This window comes from Chelmon rostratus, chromosome 24 (genome assembly GCF_017976325.1).
Source record: "Chelmon rostratus isolate fCheRos1 chromosome 24, fCheRos1.pri, whole genome shotgun sequence".
NCBI lineage: Eukaryota > Metazoa > Chordata > Actinopteri > Chaetodontiformes > Chaetodontidae > Chelmon > Chelmon rostratus.
The window spans coordinates 12969338-12982783 of NC_055681.1; the positions used below are offsets into that span (position 1 = coordinate 12969338).

The following is a 13446-nucleotide window of genomic DNA, read 5'->3' on the forward strand; positions in this document are numbered from 1 at the left end:
AAATGGGTACACTGTCTCATAAAGGATATACATGGTCAGTAACGATAGTTGGCTGGACTTTTGGACTCTTCCTCCTTTCCGAGTTACCTGAATACCCCACCAAAGTGCACAGTTCCCGCATCAGCCACTCTCCAGTTTCCTGTTTTGGACCTTGCCTGCTCATTGGAGTCTTACCTGCCCATTTTGACTTTCTTCTCTGGGTTTTACCCTTGCCTGCCTCAACATCCCATTGGCCCTTGTATCTCATTGTGTGAGCAGAATCCCTCAACTGCATGGGCTCTGCCTCAGGCATCTGCATACGGGTCCGATCCCCTGTGTTCCTGTTACCGTGCAAGTACCCAACATGACAATCAGCAGTTTCTGAAATACTCAAAACGGCCCAACAACCATGCCACGTTCAAAGTATATTTCACTGCCCTGAAAGCTCCACTTACCACTGGGACCACCTTGGCCTTCATCTTCCGCATGTGTTCCACATCAGCTGCTGGTACTTCTCGATCTTCTTGCTCTCCTTCTTTCTGATCAATCACAACCTCTTCTGCTCATTCTCAATAACCATGTCTGGTTGGTTAGCAAGATTTATGTGCAGATTGTGCAGCAATATCTGATCTGAAATGTGCAGACATGTTTATGTATTCAGAAAAGCTCCTGCTATCATGCATTGTGAAGATGAGGTCATGGCCAATGCACTGATTTCCTCTCTGGTAGAAATTATACAAAGCATTGAAAAGATGTGTGTTAGTGTTTGTTTGGACTCTTTAGTCTCTTATCCTGAGATTGCATTGTTTCAGGTTCATTTCAAGTTCAAACTCTTCAAACGATGACAATGAGATACGTCATCATCGTCATGATTGAATAATCTTTATCCGGCCTTTACCTTCATTCTCGACTGTCATCCTTTGTTGTGTTCTCCTCTTTTTTTGTCAGTAGTGAGGGCCTTTAAGATGAAACTGACAAACAATCTTAACCAGAGATAGCAAGGAGAACTACTCAGCCTGTAAAATATTGTATTATAATGTATTCTGTGGTTCTGGAGACGTTCTGTCAAGCCTGAGAAAACTACTCAAATGAAATTACTTGAGTTCTTTCAGTTTGAAAATTTATAAGAGAGCATGCATTATAAACTGGGGACATGGAGTTAAAGGTGTGGCTGTGCTAGCTTCCTTTCATAATGCTTTGCAATGAGTTGCATTATGGGAGGCCTAAAAGTCAGTGTATATCAGCCCCACTTGTTTTGATTTTGATCTTTCTTTTTTAATTGTAAACCCCCAACTTTATGGAAAACTACCCCTTTAATTGTGATTGTGAGAAAACAATGTCAGTGTTTAATATCCCAAATTAGTCTAATTAAATTATGCTGTATTAAAATGTTCATTTTTCAAAGCTAAATATATTGACCATTTGTTTTTATTAGATAGTGAGGTTGTGATCACAAAAATAACTGGCCTTATTATCAACCACAGCTGCTGTAGTCTTCCATATAAGAGCCATACCTGCGAACCAGTGGTTTAGCTTGAGACACATACAAAGAAAATCCACAAGAAGGATCAGAGTTTGCTTGTCATTTATTGATGGTGTTATGTCAGTGTAGGTATCTGGAAAGGCACTTTCTAATCAAGGCTAAAGCTGAGGTAGAGTTAAAACTCTGTGATCCTGCGGAAGGAGCCAACGCCAGGCGAGGACGCCCCCCAGTCGCCGTGCTGCCGGTACTCGCCGCGCTCCAGGAGGTACTGGTGGCCCCTGTAGTTGGGGAGGTCGTAGAAAACCCAGGCACCGTCGGTCACCACGCAGGAGTAGGCCTCACGCAGCTTGTAGGTGTCGTAGACTGAGGGACAGTCATCAGAGCACTCCACCATCTGCCCTTCGAAGTCGGGCCTTTCGTACAGCCTCAGCTTCCACGCGCTGCCATAAACCTACAAACACAAGACACCAAGTGTGAAAGACGATGGCTGGATACCAGTTTCAGCACCAGTGTTGATATGACACCTGAGCTTTGACACCAATACCGAAACACTTGTTGATGCCTGACTTTGAGGGATATTACCATTTGGGGTCACTTGGGGCCAAAACTCCACAACGAGCTAACAGTCGCACACGCTTGACGTGTTGTGGCTAACATGTTAAAAAAAATAATTGCCACAGAGCAAGTTAGCATTCATTCAGAGTTATGTTTCTGAGCCTTGGGTGAACGTCACTTGTTTAGCTTTATACGAGTATCCATCTCTTTAGTTGTTTAACGCGTCACTGTAGTTAGCAGCTAGCTGCTACCCTGTCCAAATGGCGTCTCTGTTTGTCTGCCTTTGGTACTGGGCAGGTAGCAGCTTACCTGGATGCTAGGAAGAAGACTGAAAAGAGTGGTGTGACACTAAAACACTAAAGTTTTCGGTTGTAAAATCCAAACAACGAGCTGAAAGCCCTAAAACGCTCTGTAGAACTGAGGGTTACTGCACAGCTGGGTGATGGTTATCTTGGCCCATTGCTAATATAAGCGCTGATTAGCTCAGCCATGCTTTTTAGCTTGTGTGTTCCCCTTTAACATCTTGGCGAACTTATTAGCGAAAGCTGCAACTTCCTGCCAAATATGCTTGCTGTTGTCAGCCTGTTTGCCACAGAGCTCAGTCCTGTGCTGCTGCTAGCTGCCCAAACACACTTTTCTCTCACTATCCGGAAACATTGCACATAAAACCCAAAATCCTCCATCGCTTTTGACACGGATGTCGCCCGGACGAGGACGCTCACATTCTTTATGGCGCGGCAGGATTTGACGTTGTCGCTGAAGGCCATCCACTGCTGGTTGTCGGCATACTCTCCAGGGCTGAGGATGTACTGGAACCCCTTGTAGTTGGGTTTCTCGTAGATCACCCACACGCCGCTCTCCACCCTGATGGAGTTGCAGCGGCTGAAGTATGTGTGCAGGTCGGCGCAGTCGCTGCTACAGTTGTAGCAGCGGCCCTGGAATTTCTTCTCCTCAAAGAATGTGATCTGTGGCGAAGGTGAGAGGGAAAAAGACAGTTGCGCAATGTGAGTATTTTATTTTGAGCCCAGTTATCTCAAAATGAACAAATGTCTTTAAAAAGCAGAACAGCTGTAGGCCTCATAGGTTTTATCTTACCTTCCCCATTTGGATCCACTGTAAACCTCATTCTTTGCTGCAGCCCCATCAAAGTATTTATCGATAAACAAAATGTGCAGAGTGTGGCGAGTCTTTGATACCCAAATGAGGTAGATTTACATATCAGCAAAATGGCTTGGTGCTGTTTGATTTGCCTTTGTTCCAGTCTGATGATGACTCTGTATCAAACACATGCTGGAACAGCGAAGGCAGAGGGGCAGTGATGGAGAGAAATGATTTGGCAATGTTAGATTAGCTCCTGTGTTTTCATGACAGCCGCAAATGACCTGAATGATCATCTAACTGGAATAACATTCACCCACTGTTGCTGTTTTTACTTTTCATTGCTTCTTATCCCGAGTGTAACCAGCTGAAAACACTGCCTGAGCTTCTGCTTTAGAGACACGTTAATACAGATGTCAATAGCCGTGATTTAATGTTAAATCACATGTATAATGTTTCCTATTTTTGTTCTCATTTTCTGGAGGAGAGCTCTTTCATGTGGTTTAAAATGTGCTCACCTGCTGGAATGGTTTGATGCACATGTCTTTTTTTACTCCCACAGCACCAGATTTGCTTTGGTGTTTTTGCATTTTTCAGAGCTCAGTTCAAGCAAAGCAGGAGATGTGTGGGGGTCATTAGGTGCTGCATATACTCAAAACCAGTTCCCTGTGAACCTATAATCCAGGATATGTGACAGGTTTAAAGCAGTCGGTGAGTGGAGAGTTTTCGGTGAATGTATGCAGCAGTTTATCATTTTCTTATTGCAGTAAGTGGATTGTTTGGCTGTTTTTATTGTGTCATGAATTTATTGTTCTCAGTAACAACAGCTGTGAAACACCTAAATACTAATCTGCATCTGTGGAGTGTGTCACATCTTTGCCACTCTTTCCATGAGCTATAAATATAATATTTTTCGTAATTATTGACTTAATTTTCCTATTCTTAACTGTTCATCCACCAGCATGCGGACTAAATAAACATGTGCTTAAAGATCATAAGTTCATATCCTTAGAAGTAATGAACCAAACTCCACGAATGCTGCTACATTCTATCCCCCTACTTAAGTTTCTTCTTCTATGGTTTCAGGCCTGGTATCACCCTAACCATAACCCAATGGACACACAAGGCTGGTGTTTTAGCTCATTATTAACAATCCTTTTCATGAACTTCCTGTTTGCTCATTGTGCCTCCTGATTTTCTAACATCGAAGCTTTTCGTACCTCACTCTCAAACACTGAATGTCCGCGCTTCCATAAATGCATCAGCAGGGACAAAATGTTTGCTGATGGATTACGACCATCTCAAATAGCATATATATATAGCAAATATCATAGCATGCTAACATGAAGTGAAAGCAAGCACAGGGCCAATCAGTGAGAGCCATTCATTGAAATGACAGGCAGGGATCAGAAACATTGGATTTCAGCTTTCTTTATTTTTCCAGTCAGCACATTGAGATTTTGAATTAACAGGAGTCCATGATGCGCCTGATGGAGCTGAACCTCGTCATGTTGCTCATCCCCATGTCTCTGAGGTTCCTGTACTCCCCTGGCCTGAGGTACAGCATCCTGCCTCTGTAGTTGGGCTGCTCGAACATCAGCCAGTGGCCGTCCATCACGTTGCAGGACTGGCAGTCAGACATCCGGAAACGGTCCATCATGTTGTCGCAGTCGTCCGACAGCTCGTGCATCTGGCCTCCGAAGTTCTCCCTTTCGTAGATCCTCATCCGGAAGGGTCCCCTGTGCTGTGGGCGGAGAAACATCAGGGGAATGACCTCTGAACTAGGAATGAACAACCCGACCTTCAGATCTGCACATCACAGCCGTGGTTTTACACTTGAGACAGTGATGTTTGGAAATTCACTCATGATCTCAAGAAAATAACCTTTACTGCAATGATACTGATAATTCACGTGTGATGTTGAGATAACGGTTACCAAAAAAGTACAGCAACCACAGCCACTCATGGCCTCCTTACTGGTGGTGTTGGAATAGGTTTGCACCAAGTCTCACAGACTTCCTCAGTGAGTGTAACCTGCTTGAAGTTTGGCACTTTGATTATGTTAATACACCTGAGTAGTTTCCACTTGTTGATGGCGGCTGTGAGATATGGTTAAATGCTAGTAAGTGGACCTTGAGTTTAGAATATTTGATCACAGATGTGTTTTCAAGGTTAGGGATGAACCTCTGTGCGTATTCAGATATTTGTAGTGATTCATTCAAGCCTTTCGCATTTGCTCAACTTACAAATTTGTGGCGCCAACCAGTAGAAACGCTGCCTTTAATGTGTTCACAATTAAATGAACAGTGATTGGGAGTCCAACATGGAGGATGGTGTCTTTTTAGCTAAGTGAAATTACGGAATCCCTCAATAGCAGATCAGGAATTGCAGCGCAAATGATTTACTACTGGTTTGTAAGTCTCTTTAGATGGTGTCATGGATGAACAAGTCGTTCAGTGTTATCTAGAATTGGAATCACTGTTGTAATTTGTGGTTTGATGCAGGCTTCATGCTAAACACGTCCACCTACCATGGGGATCATGCGACTGGACCTGATGCAGTCGCTCATGCTCATTCCCATCAGGCGCTGGTTGTCCGGATACTCGCCCCTCCTCACCAGCATCTGATGGCCCATGAAGTTGGGCTTCTCGTAGACCATGAAGAGGCCGCTCTCCACCCTGCAGGAGTTACACCTGCTCAAGTAGGAGGTGAGCTCGGGGCAGTCGTTGCTGGTCTCATAGGAGCGACCCTGGAAGTTACGGTCCTCATAGAATATGATCTGCAAAGAACGATGTGAACACAATGAAACGTCTGTCAGGAATTTCGCCTTAAGGCTCTTTTTGACTTTTTCATTGACATTTTGTCTGTGGATTTTCACTTTAAATGCTTCTAATATTAATTGTGCCTCAGATGATTTGAAAGTTTCACTTACCCTCCCCATGGTCATGATATTTGTGAGCTTATCTCAGATGTACAGCTTCAACATCGACCCTTTTCCCTTTTTATACATTACACAGCCATAGTATTTCCACATGGCTTGTGCTGAAACCTTTGAGTCATCACTCTATATTGTGGCACAGTGCAGCACTATAGGGTGGCAGACTTTACTGTATGTCAGAATCTGCAATAGTTATTGTGAGCCGAATATTGGGTTTTATGCTGGCTTCCAGCAGCTTCAACTAGTTATAATCATATCTCTTCTGTAAAAGTCTATACGGTGTGAATATAAGATATGAAGATGAGACTGAACTTTACTCAAACACTGAAGGCATTTAACGAATAGTGAGATACACTGCACACTCCACAAACACCTCTTTGGCCTTATAGCATCTGGAAGGTAAAAAGGCGATTGTAATATGTTATTTGAGAAATGTTTTGCTTCTGCCATGACCTGACGTGACCCAACAAACCTACATTCAACATACAATAATAACTATTGAGGCGTGCTGTAAAAAAAATGAATGCAGGCCCACGTGAACCTCGTGATGAGTCATGATGTTTCATACAAAGGTGTGCAAAGGTGGTCTGTGGCTGATTCTATATAAAAGTGGAACTGGGTCGGCATCGTTTGTAAAAACTAAAACCATCACCATGGGCAGGGTACTATTTGTCATATGTTTGTATAATGTTGAAAAATCTGGCGCTGTAGAGTTAGTAATAAACTGATTGATAGGTTACAGATGCAGTTTGATGCTGTGCAAGGGTTCATTATAGGGTTAGAAATGCATTGTTCCACAGTTACAGAAAGTCTTTTCCATCCAAATAATAAATCTTCCAAGAGTCCTGTTCTCGAGTGTTTTCACGTAACCGCTGTAAGTTTCCTGTATGTTCTCTGCCGCAGATTATTTTCTATGAGGACAGGAACTTCCAGGGTCGGTCCTATGAATGCAGCACTGACTGCTCCGACATCCACATGCACCTGAACCGCTGCAACTCCTGCAGGGTGGAACACGGGTGCTTCGTGGTGTACGACCGGCCCAACTTCATGGGTAATCAGGTGTTCTTGAGGAGAGGGGAGTACTCCGATTTTCAGCGCATGGGGAGCATGATGGGCATGATGGGCATGGCGATGATGGATAACATTCGCTCTTGTCGCATGATCCCCATGGTAAGACATTTGGGAGTTGTGTATTATGTCACATGAACTGGCCCTGCCTCCGGGACAGAAAGAAAAAGAAATGTATTCTAGAAGTCTGGATGGACTGATGTCATGTATCGTCTTCCTCCAACAGCACAGGGGACAGTTCAGGATGAGGATCTATGAAAGGGAGAACTTCGGAGGCCAGACGCAAGAGCTGATGGACGACTGCGAGTCCCTCCAGGATCGGTACTATATGTCTGACTGCCAGTCCTGCAACGTGATGGACGGCCACTGGCTGATGTTCGAGCAGGCCAACTACCGAGGCCGTATGATATACGTGAGGCCAGGAGAGTACAGGAACCTCCGCGAGATGGGTATGAGCAACATGACAAGAGTCAGCTCCATCAGACGCATCATGGATATCTGCTGATTGTTGTTTGTTGAGAAAGAAACTGTGAGTCAAAAATAAAAAGATGATTTTGAAGTGTCCCTATTGCTGTTTTGCAGTTTATTATGGAGTAAAATGACATGTTTTGCAATGCAGGGGGCACAATTTATCCCACCGAGAGGTCAGAGGGGAACATTTTGATTCCTAAATAAAGTCAATGATGCTATTTACAGTTCATGAGGAGAGAGAGCAGCTGAGTCATTCTTCCAGACTATAAAGTGTTTTTTGTGCTTTTACTTTATGTTGAATTACTGTGTGGTATTATGCACATATCATGGAAGCCTCCAGACCCTGTCCATTATCCCACCATTACCCATTGCCAACACCCATCAAATGAAACAGGGAGTTCACTTAATGGTTTAATAGTTTATAGTCACTTTGTCCACATAGTTTTACAGTGGAAAAACACCCTCTAATATATGTAATAATATTATTATAATAATAGATATTTTATATGTATTTCATCTTTGCCAACAACTAAAAAGATTCATAATCAGGCATGTTGGGGTTTTGCTTGTACTGGTTCTTACTATGTAAGTATAATGATGCAGCTGATAGCATTAATGGCGCTAAAAATGCCAAATCTGTCCTGAGGGTTGGACTAAATTCAAAAGGTTAGATCCCTGAGACAGCATGAATGTGCTCAGAAAATATCACAGCACTCTGCTAACTGCATTTTGACTTAATGGTGGCAGAGGAGGAAATATAAGCAGGACAAAAAAACACAGGGATTCTTCTTTTGGCAACCAATGAGATGTTAAAATGTTATCACCTTATTTGGCAGAATGCTACATGGGTTTGACATAGAGCTCACAACCAATACTGATCTTTGTGTGCACAACCTTAAAGAGAGATTATGCAAATTTGGTGGTAATTGCAGGATAATGGAATGAACATGTCCAACAAGGTGCGCTATGTTTAGCGTCTGTGTCAAGACCATTTAAATGTTTAATTGTAGCATAATTAAATGTAATATTACTGCTGTAAATGTATGGACGGGTGATGAAGTCAGTGCATTGACTTAATAAAAGTTTTAAAAAATTGCATTAGCCATCATAAGCTACTGGTTGTACCAGACCAAATAAGGCTGTAGCAGCAAAAACGTGTGTACTGAACTGAGGAAGGTGTTTTTGATCTGTTAGTATTATAAATTCAACTGTCCATTTGTAAGTGGATTATGTAATTTCTTCCTTCAAAAATTACATCATTTTAAATTAAAGCATTTCATTTAATCAACATCAATCTGTTGCAAACTCGACAGCTGCAGCTTGAAACATAAATGTGTCCCACAGTAAAAATGATGGCACACGAATACAAAAGCAATGCAATAACTAGAGTTTGCTTTGTCAGTGTGAAATCTGCACCACTACTGTTTAATCTAAGTGACTGCAGTGTTCACAGCTTTGATGCATCGTACGGCCGGGTCTTGCACGCCAATGAGCTGACTCGGCCGTTTCGCACAATCGAGGGGCAGATTCTTTTGATGTCACATGATACATAAAAGGCAGCACGCCAGTGAGGAGAACAACAGAAATCAAATAGCATGGCCATGAGCGGAAAGGTAATGAAGGGTGCAGACCGCTGCACCAGCGAGTGCAGGAGAGAGAAGCTAACTGATGCATATGCTGCCTCCAGCTTATAATGTAGTTTTATAGGCCTGCTATATATGTACCAAAATACTGTAACGCATAATTTCTGCAATGCAACACAGTGTAATTTCTATTAACAAGAATATCACAGAAGTCAAACATTTAGCTCTGGATGTTGTCTCATGTTGGACCCAAACACAATTTGTGTCTTTCTCTCCAGATCATCTTCTTCGAGGGGAGAAACTTCCAGGGCCGCTCATACGAGTGCATCAGCGACTGCTCTGAAATCGCCTCTCACCTGAGCCGATGCAGCTCCTGCAGGGTGGAGAGTGGGACGTTCATGGTCTATGACCAGCCCAACTACATGGGCCAGCAGTACCTGCTGACCACAGGGGAGTACCCCGAGTATCAGAACACCATCGGCTTCAATGACTGCATCCAGTCCTGCCGCATTATCCCCGCGGTAAATATGCGCACCAGATCACCAAGCGAGGAGAGACAGGGCAGGCAGTCATGAAAAGGGGCAGTTTGATGGGAAATATACTTACGTAAAATCATCAGAATATGGAGATTGATTTCACCTCTGCACATCCAGAAATGATACTTCCAGAACCAAAAAAACAAAAAATTGACAAAAAAGCCTTTTTTGCTCGACCCCAAAGCTGTCCTGCACGCTGTAGCCTGTTAGCTGCCAGCAATAGATCACAAGGTTTTGTAGCACACAAGCACATTCCTCAATAGCGTTAGCGATTTGCCATATTCCAGTAAGGCCTTCATCGTTTTTTGGTACTCATATTAACGCCACAGCAGCTTGGTACAAACACATTCATGCATGTGTTTCATTTCATTTAACATTCTGTACTTCAACAGCACAAGGGACCCTTTAAGATGAGGATCTACGAGAGACCTGACTTTGAAGGCCAGATGCATGAGCTGACCGACGACTGCGACTCCATTCAGGATCACTATCACATGTCGGACATGCAGTCCTGCCACGTGGTGGAAGGCTACTGGCTGATGTTCGAGCAGCCGAACTATGAGGGCAAGATGTTTTACCTGAGACCAGGAAAATACAGGAACCTCGGCGAGCTGAGCAGCGATGATATGAGGTTCAATTCAGTCAGGCGCATCACAGAGACCGTCTAGTGACGCCTACTTAGCCGATGAGTTTTGCAGATGCTTTGTTTCATCGAAACAACGAGTTGTCAAAGTGAGAGGCAAAAAGGAGCCTTGTTTTTAATCCTCAAACTGTGATCTGTGCATTGTTTGCATGTAGTTCCAGTTGTAGTACTGTGCAATCCAGCCACAATGAATTTACCTCTTTAACTGTGTGACGCGCACAATAAACTGATTTGCTGCATATTTGTGTGAATCTCCTGAACACAGCTTTGGTTTGTTTGGCCCAGTCAGTGGTGTTCTTGAATACCGCAGATCAACGTATAGTGATGTCCAAACGCCTGAATCTGAAATATGAAATGCTGAAAATAAAGTTCTTTTCCCCGAAGCTTTGGCTAATATACAAATAGGAGTGCACACAGCATGTGTGACAAATTTACAGCAACCCAAATGTGAATATATAACATTTCAAATACAGCACAGCAGCACAGCAGGGGACTTTCTGTCTCCTAATACTTTTTGTAGGTACACAGTGTATCAATCAGTGTTAATGAATGATATGATGAGATATAGTAGAGGATATCTGTGCTGCATTGCTACATTCACTCAGTCATATTTGCATGCACACAATAATATGATTACTAAAAGAAAAGCAATGAAAGCCTGAGAGAGCCCTGCTCTGCTGACCTTAACCAACACCTCTGTCTCCTTTGCCTTTTCCGTGGCAACGACAGTCAGGTGCTGCACAGATTGTGTCACATGCTTGTTTTTTTTAATCTGAAAGCAGTGCCGCCAATTAATGGGGACTTTAGTTGTTAGTATTAATGAAGATTTTTATGCCATTATTAGAGAGTTAACAGTAGAGAGATGACAGGAAATTGATGTGAACTGGTCTGCAGCTTATACACAAAGGCGGCTTGGTCACCCCCAGACATATAAAATAGAGCATTTGTTGTAAGAGAGATAGTTTTACACATGTGCATCATATATGTGTTATATATTATCTAAATATTTGCATAGATATGAACATATATAGAATTAATATTCATGATAAACCATGGGCAGCTGTGTTTTAAGTTGAATGTGAGTGTGCACACCGCACAGCAGATACATATGGGCCAATATGCGCATGCATATAAATGAGGTGTTTTATTCACTGTATCTAATATGTACTTAGACTTAAATACCTTGATGCGTGAGTATTCAACATCTATTTACAGTTGCTGCCACCGCTCTTTGTCGAGCAGCTCCATTGTATAAAATCTGTCACGTGCGGGCTGTATTGAAAAAAAGATTCTATTCAGCTCGGCCCATAGAGAATGTGACAGTATGGGTGCGATTGAGGGCAAACAAAAACAAAACTGAAAGCGCTAGCGGCTGTGTGAAGCGCGCTGTCATGCTGACATGAAGGAAACAGCGGTCTCTCAATTGCAAATCATATAAAAGCTGCCGCCGTGCGCAGAGGCAAGGCCGCGGTCGAGTCCACTTCGCAGGATTTCTGAAAGGAGCAGCATGTTGAATGTTTACTCCAGCACTGACAATGTTAAAGTCAAAATGTTGTAGTTGAGCTCTGTAGAGTGTGACTCTTTAAAATGGCTCATAAAGGGCATCGTTTGCGGCCAGCATCTTTGTGGTATTGCTACCCTTGGCCATACTGTGTGTGCACTCATTTGCATTAACAAGATAAACTGGATGTTGCGTGTATCATACCAACTGTACAAAGATTAAGATGTATGTAAGTTGGAAATGAAAAAATAAAGTTTGTACAAACAAATATGATTTTTTTTTCATCTTTCCATCTCAATCAAAACACGTTTGGAGATTTATTGATCTATGTTGTATTTCTGGGTTACAGAGGCTACGGTCGTTCCACCGTTCAAAGGGAAGCCTCCGCTCAAAGGAAAACAGCTGATTTGCTACGTTGACCGCACAAAACAGAAAGAAATATTGTTCTGCGAGAAAGAGCTGACAAGTCCGGTCATTGTTCTGCGGTACAATGACTCGGGTCATCCGTGGGTTATAAAGGCAGCGTGGAGCCCACGGCTGCTGCTAGAGTGACGAAGGTTAGCCAACACAATGGGTAAGGTAAGGCTGCTTGTTTTGCTGTGTGTCTTTTGTGCTTGTGCATACCTGCGTGGATTACTCAGCCGAAACCGGTGAGCTGGAAGCTTTTTTTTTTTGTTTCCATCTGGTATAGGATGTATATTTCTCTTAATTTGAGCCAGCATTATCGAGGTTTTTGAAAATCCCTCCATCGGTCTTTCCAGATCATCTTCTACGAGGACAGGAACTTCCAGGGTCGCTCCTATGAGTGCAGCAGCGAATGCTCTGACCTGCATTCCCACTTCAGCCGCTGCAACTCCATCAGAGTGGACAGCGGTGACTGGATGGTCTATGAGAGACCCAACTACATGGGCTACCAGTACTTCCTGAGGAGGGGCGACTATCCAGACTACCAGCGCTGGATGGGATTCAACGACTGTGTGCGATCCTGCCGTGTGATCCCTGCGGTAAGCCTCAGTCGGTTTCGGGGTGCATCACCTTAATCTATTGCTCAAGGGGCTAATAAATAAGATTATATTTCCTGCAGAACCAAGGCTCTCACAAAATGATGATCTACGAGCGCCCGGAGTTTGGAGGCCAGATGATGGAGCTGACCGACGACTGCCCCTCCCTGTATGAGCGCTTCCACTCCAACGACATCCAGTCCTGCAACGTCATGGACGGTCACTGGATCTTCTACGAGCATCCCCATTACAGGGGACGCCAGTACCTGATGCGCCCCGGCGAATACAGGAGGTTTAATGAGTGGGGAAGCATGAGCTCTAGGGTGGGATCCATTAGACGCATCACTATGTGAGAAAAGCTAATGTCCAGACCCTGTTAGAATACTGTCAATAAGGTACTGTCAATAAATTTATCCAATAACCACTGTTCTGTCAACTGCTTCTTTGAGTTGAGGGGTTCAGTGGGTTGAGAGGTTTACTTAGGTGGCAAACTGGGTCTCATTGCTTGTGTTTTGACAGTTGTTATAAGCCATGCTCTTATTTTCTGAGTGGATCAAATGTTGCACAAGCTAAACAGCAAAAAAATTACA

General features: G+C 43.4%; 5 protein-coding genes across 6 annotated transcripts; 3 read left to right on the forward strand and 2 right to left on the reverse strand.

Moving 5' to 3' along the window:
• Positions 1-1637: 1637 nt before the first annotated feature.
• LOC121627376 (gamma-crystallin M2-like) lies at positions 1638-3121 on the reverse strand. The gene is made up of 3 exons (XM_041966255.1): positions 3113-3121; positions 2740-2982; positions 1638-1913 (listed from the first exon to the last, which is right to left on the reverse strand). The coding sequence occupies exons 1-3, from the start codon at positions 3119-3121 to the stop codon at positions 1638-1640; spliced, it is 528 nt and encodes a 175-aa protein (XP_041822189.1).
• A 1459-nt stretch (positions 3122-4580) lies between these two features.
• Positions 4581-7961, reverse strand: LOC121627581 (gamma-crystallin M3-like). 2 transcript variants are annotated; one of them, XM_041966535.1, is made up of 3 exons: positions 7935-7961; positions 5646-5894; positions 4581-4859 (listed from the first exon to the last, which is right to left on the reverse strand). In XM_041966535.1, exons 1-3 carry the CDS (start codon positions 7959-7961, stop codon positions 4581-4583), a joined length of 555 nt encoding a protein of 184 aa, XP_041822469.1. The 2 variants fall into 2 exon arrangements, with proteins under 2 accessions (XP_041822469.1, XP_041822470.1); XM_041966536.1 differs by lacking the exon at positions 7935-7961 and adding an exon at positions 6048-6062.
• On the forward strand, positions 6692-7626 carry LOC121627583 (gamma-crystallin M3-like). Its single transcript, XM_041966537.1, has 3 exons — positions 6692-6715; positions 6957-7223; positions 7348-7626. Exons 1-3 carry the CDS (start codon positions 6707-6709, stop codon positions 7624-7626), a joined length of 555 nt encoding a protein of 184 aa, XP_041822471.1. The 5' UTR covers positions 6692-6706.
• A 1232-nt stretch (positions 7962-9193) lies between the features above and the next one.
• On the forward strand, positions 9194-10379 carry LOC121627172 (gamma-crystallin M3-like). Its single transcript, XM_041965886.1, has 3 exons — positions 9194-9205; positions 9454-9696; positions 10104-10379. The coding sequence occupies exons 1-3, from the start codon at positions 9194-9196 to the stop codon at positions 10377-10379; spliced, it is 531 nt and encodes a 176-aa protein (XP_041821820.1).
• Positions 10380-12425: 2046 nt separating this feature from the next.
• Positions 12426-13209, forward strand: LOC121627488 (gamma-crystallin M2-like). Its single transcript, XM_041966413.1, has 3 exons — positions 12426-12434; positions 12617-12859; positions 12940-13209. The coding sequence occupies exons 1-3, from the start codon at positions 12426-12428 to the stop codon at positions 13207-13209; spliced, it is 522 nt and encodes a 173-aa protein (XP_041822347.1).
• The last annotated feature ends 237 nt before the right edge of the window (positions 13210-13446 follow it).

Excerpts from the sequence above, each read along its gene's own strand:
- LOC121627376 (XM_041966255.1), bottom strand. Across the intron at positions 1,914-2,739 it reads CCTGCCGCGCCATAAAGAAT|GTTTATGGCAGCGCGTGGAA; the intron begins GTGAGCGTCCTC and ends TTGTGTTTGTAG.
- LOC121627583 (XM_041966537.1), top strand. Across the intron at positions 7,224-7,347 it reads CTTGTCGCATGATCCCCATG|CACAGGGGACAGTTCAGGAT; the intron begins GTAAGACATTTG and ends TTCCTCCAACAG.
- LOC121627581 (XM_041966535.1), bottom strand. The coding sequence starts at position 7,961 with ATGGGTAATGGTGGGATAATGGACAGG. Across the intron at positions 5,895-7,934 it reads ATGGTGGGATAATGGACAGG|ATCATATTCTATGAGGACCG; the intron begins GTCTGGAGGCTT and ends CGTTCTTTGCAG. Across the intron at positions 4,860-5,645 it reads CCAGTCGCATGATCCCCATG|CACAGGGGACCCTTCCGGAT; the intron begins GTAGGTGGACGT and ends CTCCGCCCACAG.
- LOC121627172 (XM_041965886.1), top strand. Across the intron at positions 9,697-10,103 it reads CCTGCCGCATTATCCCCGCG|CACAAGGGACCCTTTAAGAT; the intron begins GTAAATATGCGC and ends GTACTTCAACAG.
- LOC121627488 (XM_041966413.1), top strand. Across the intron at positions 12,860-12,939 it reads CCTGCCGTGTGATCCCTGCG|AACCAAGGCTCTCACAAAAT; the intron begins GTAAGCCTCAGT and ends TATTTCCTGCAG.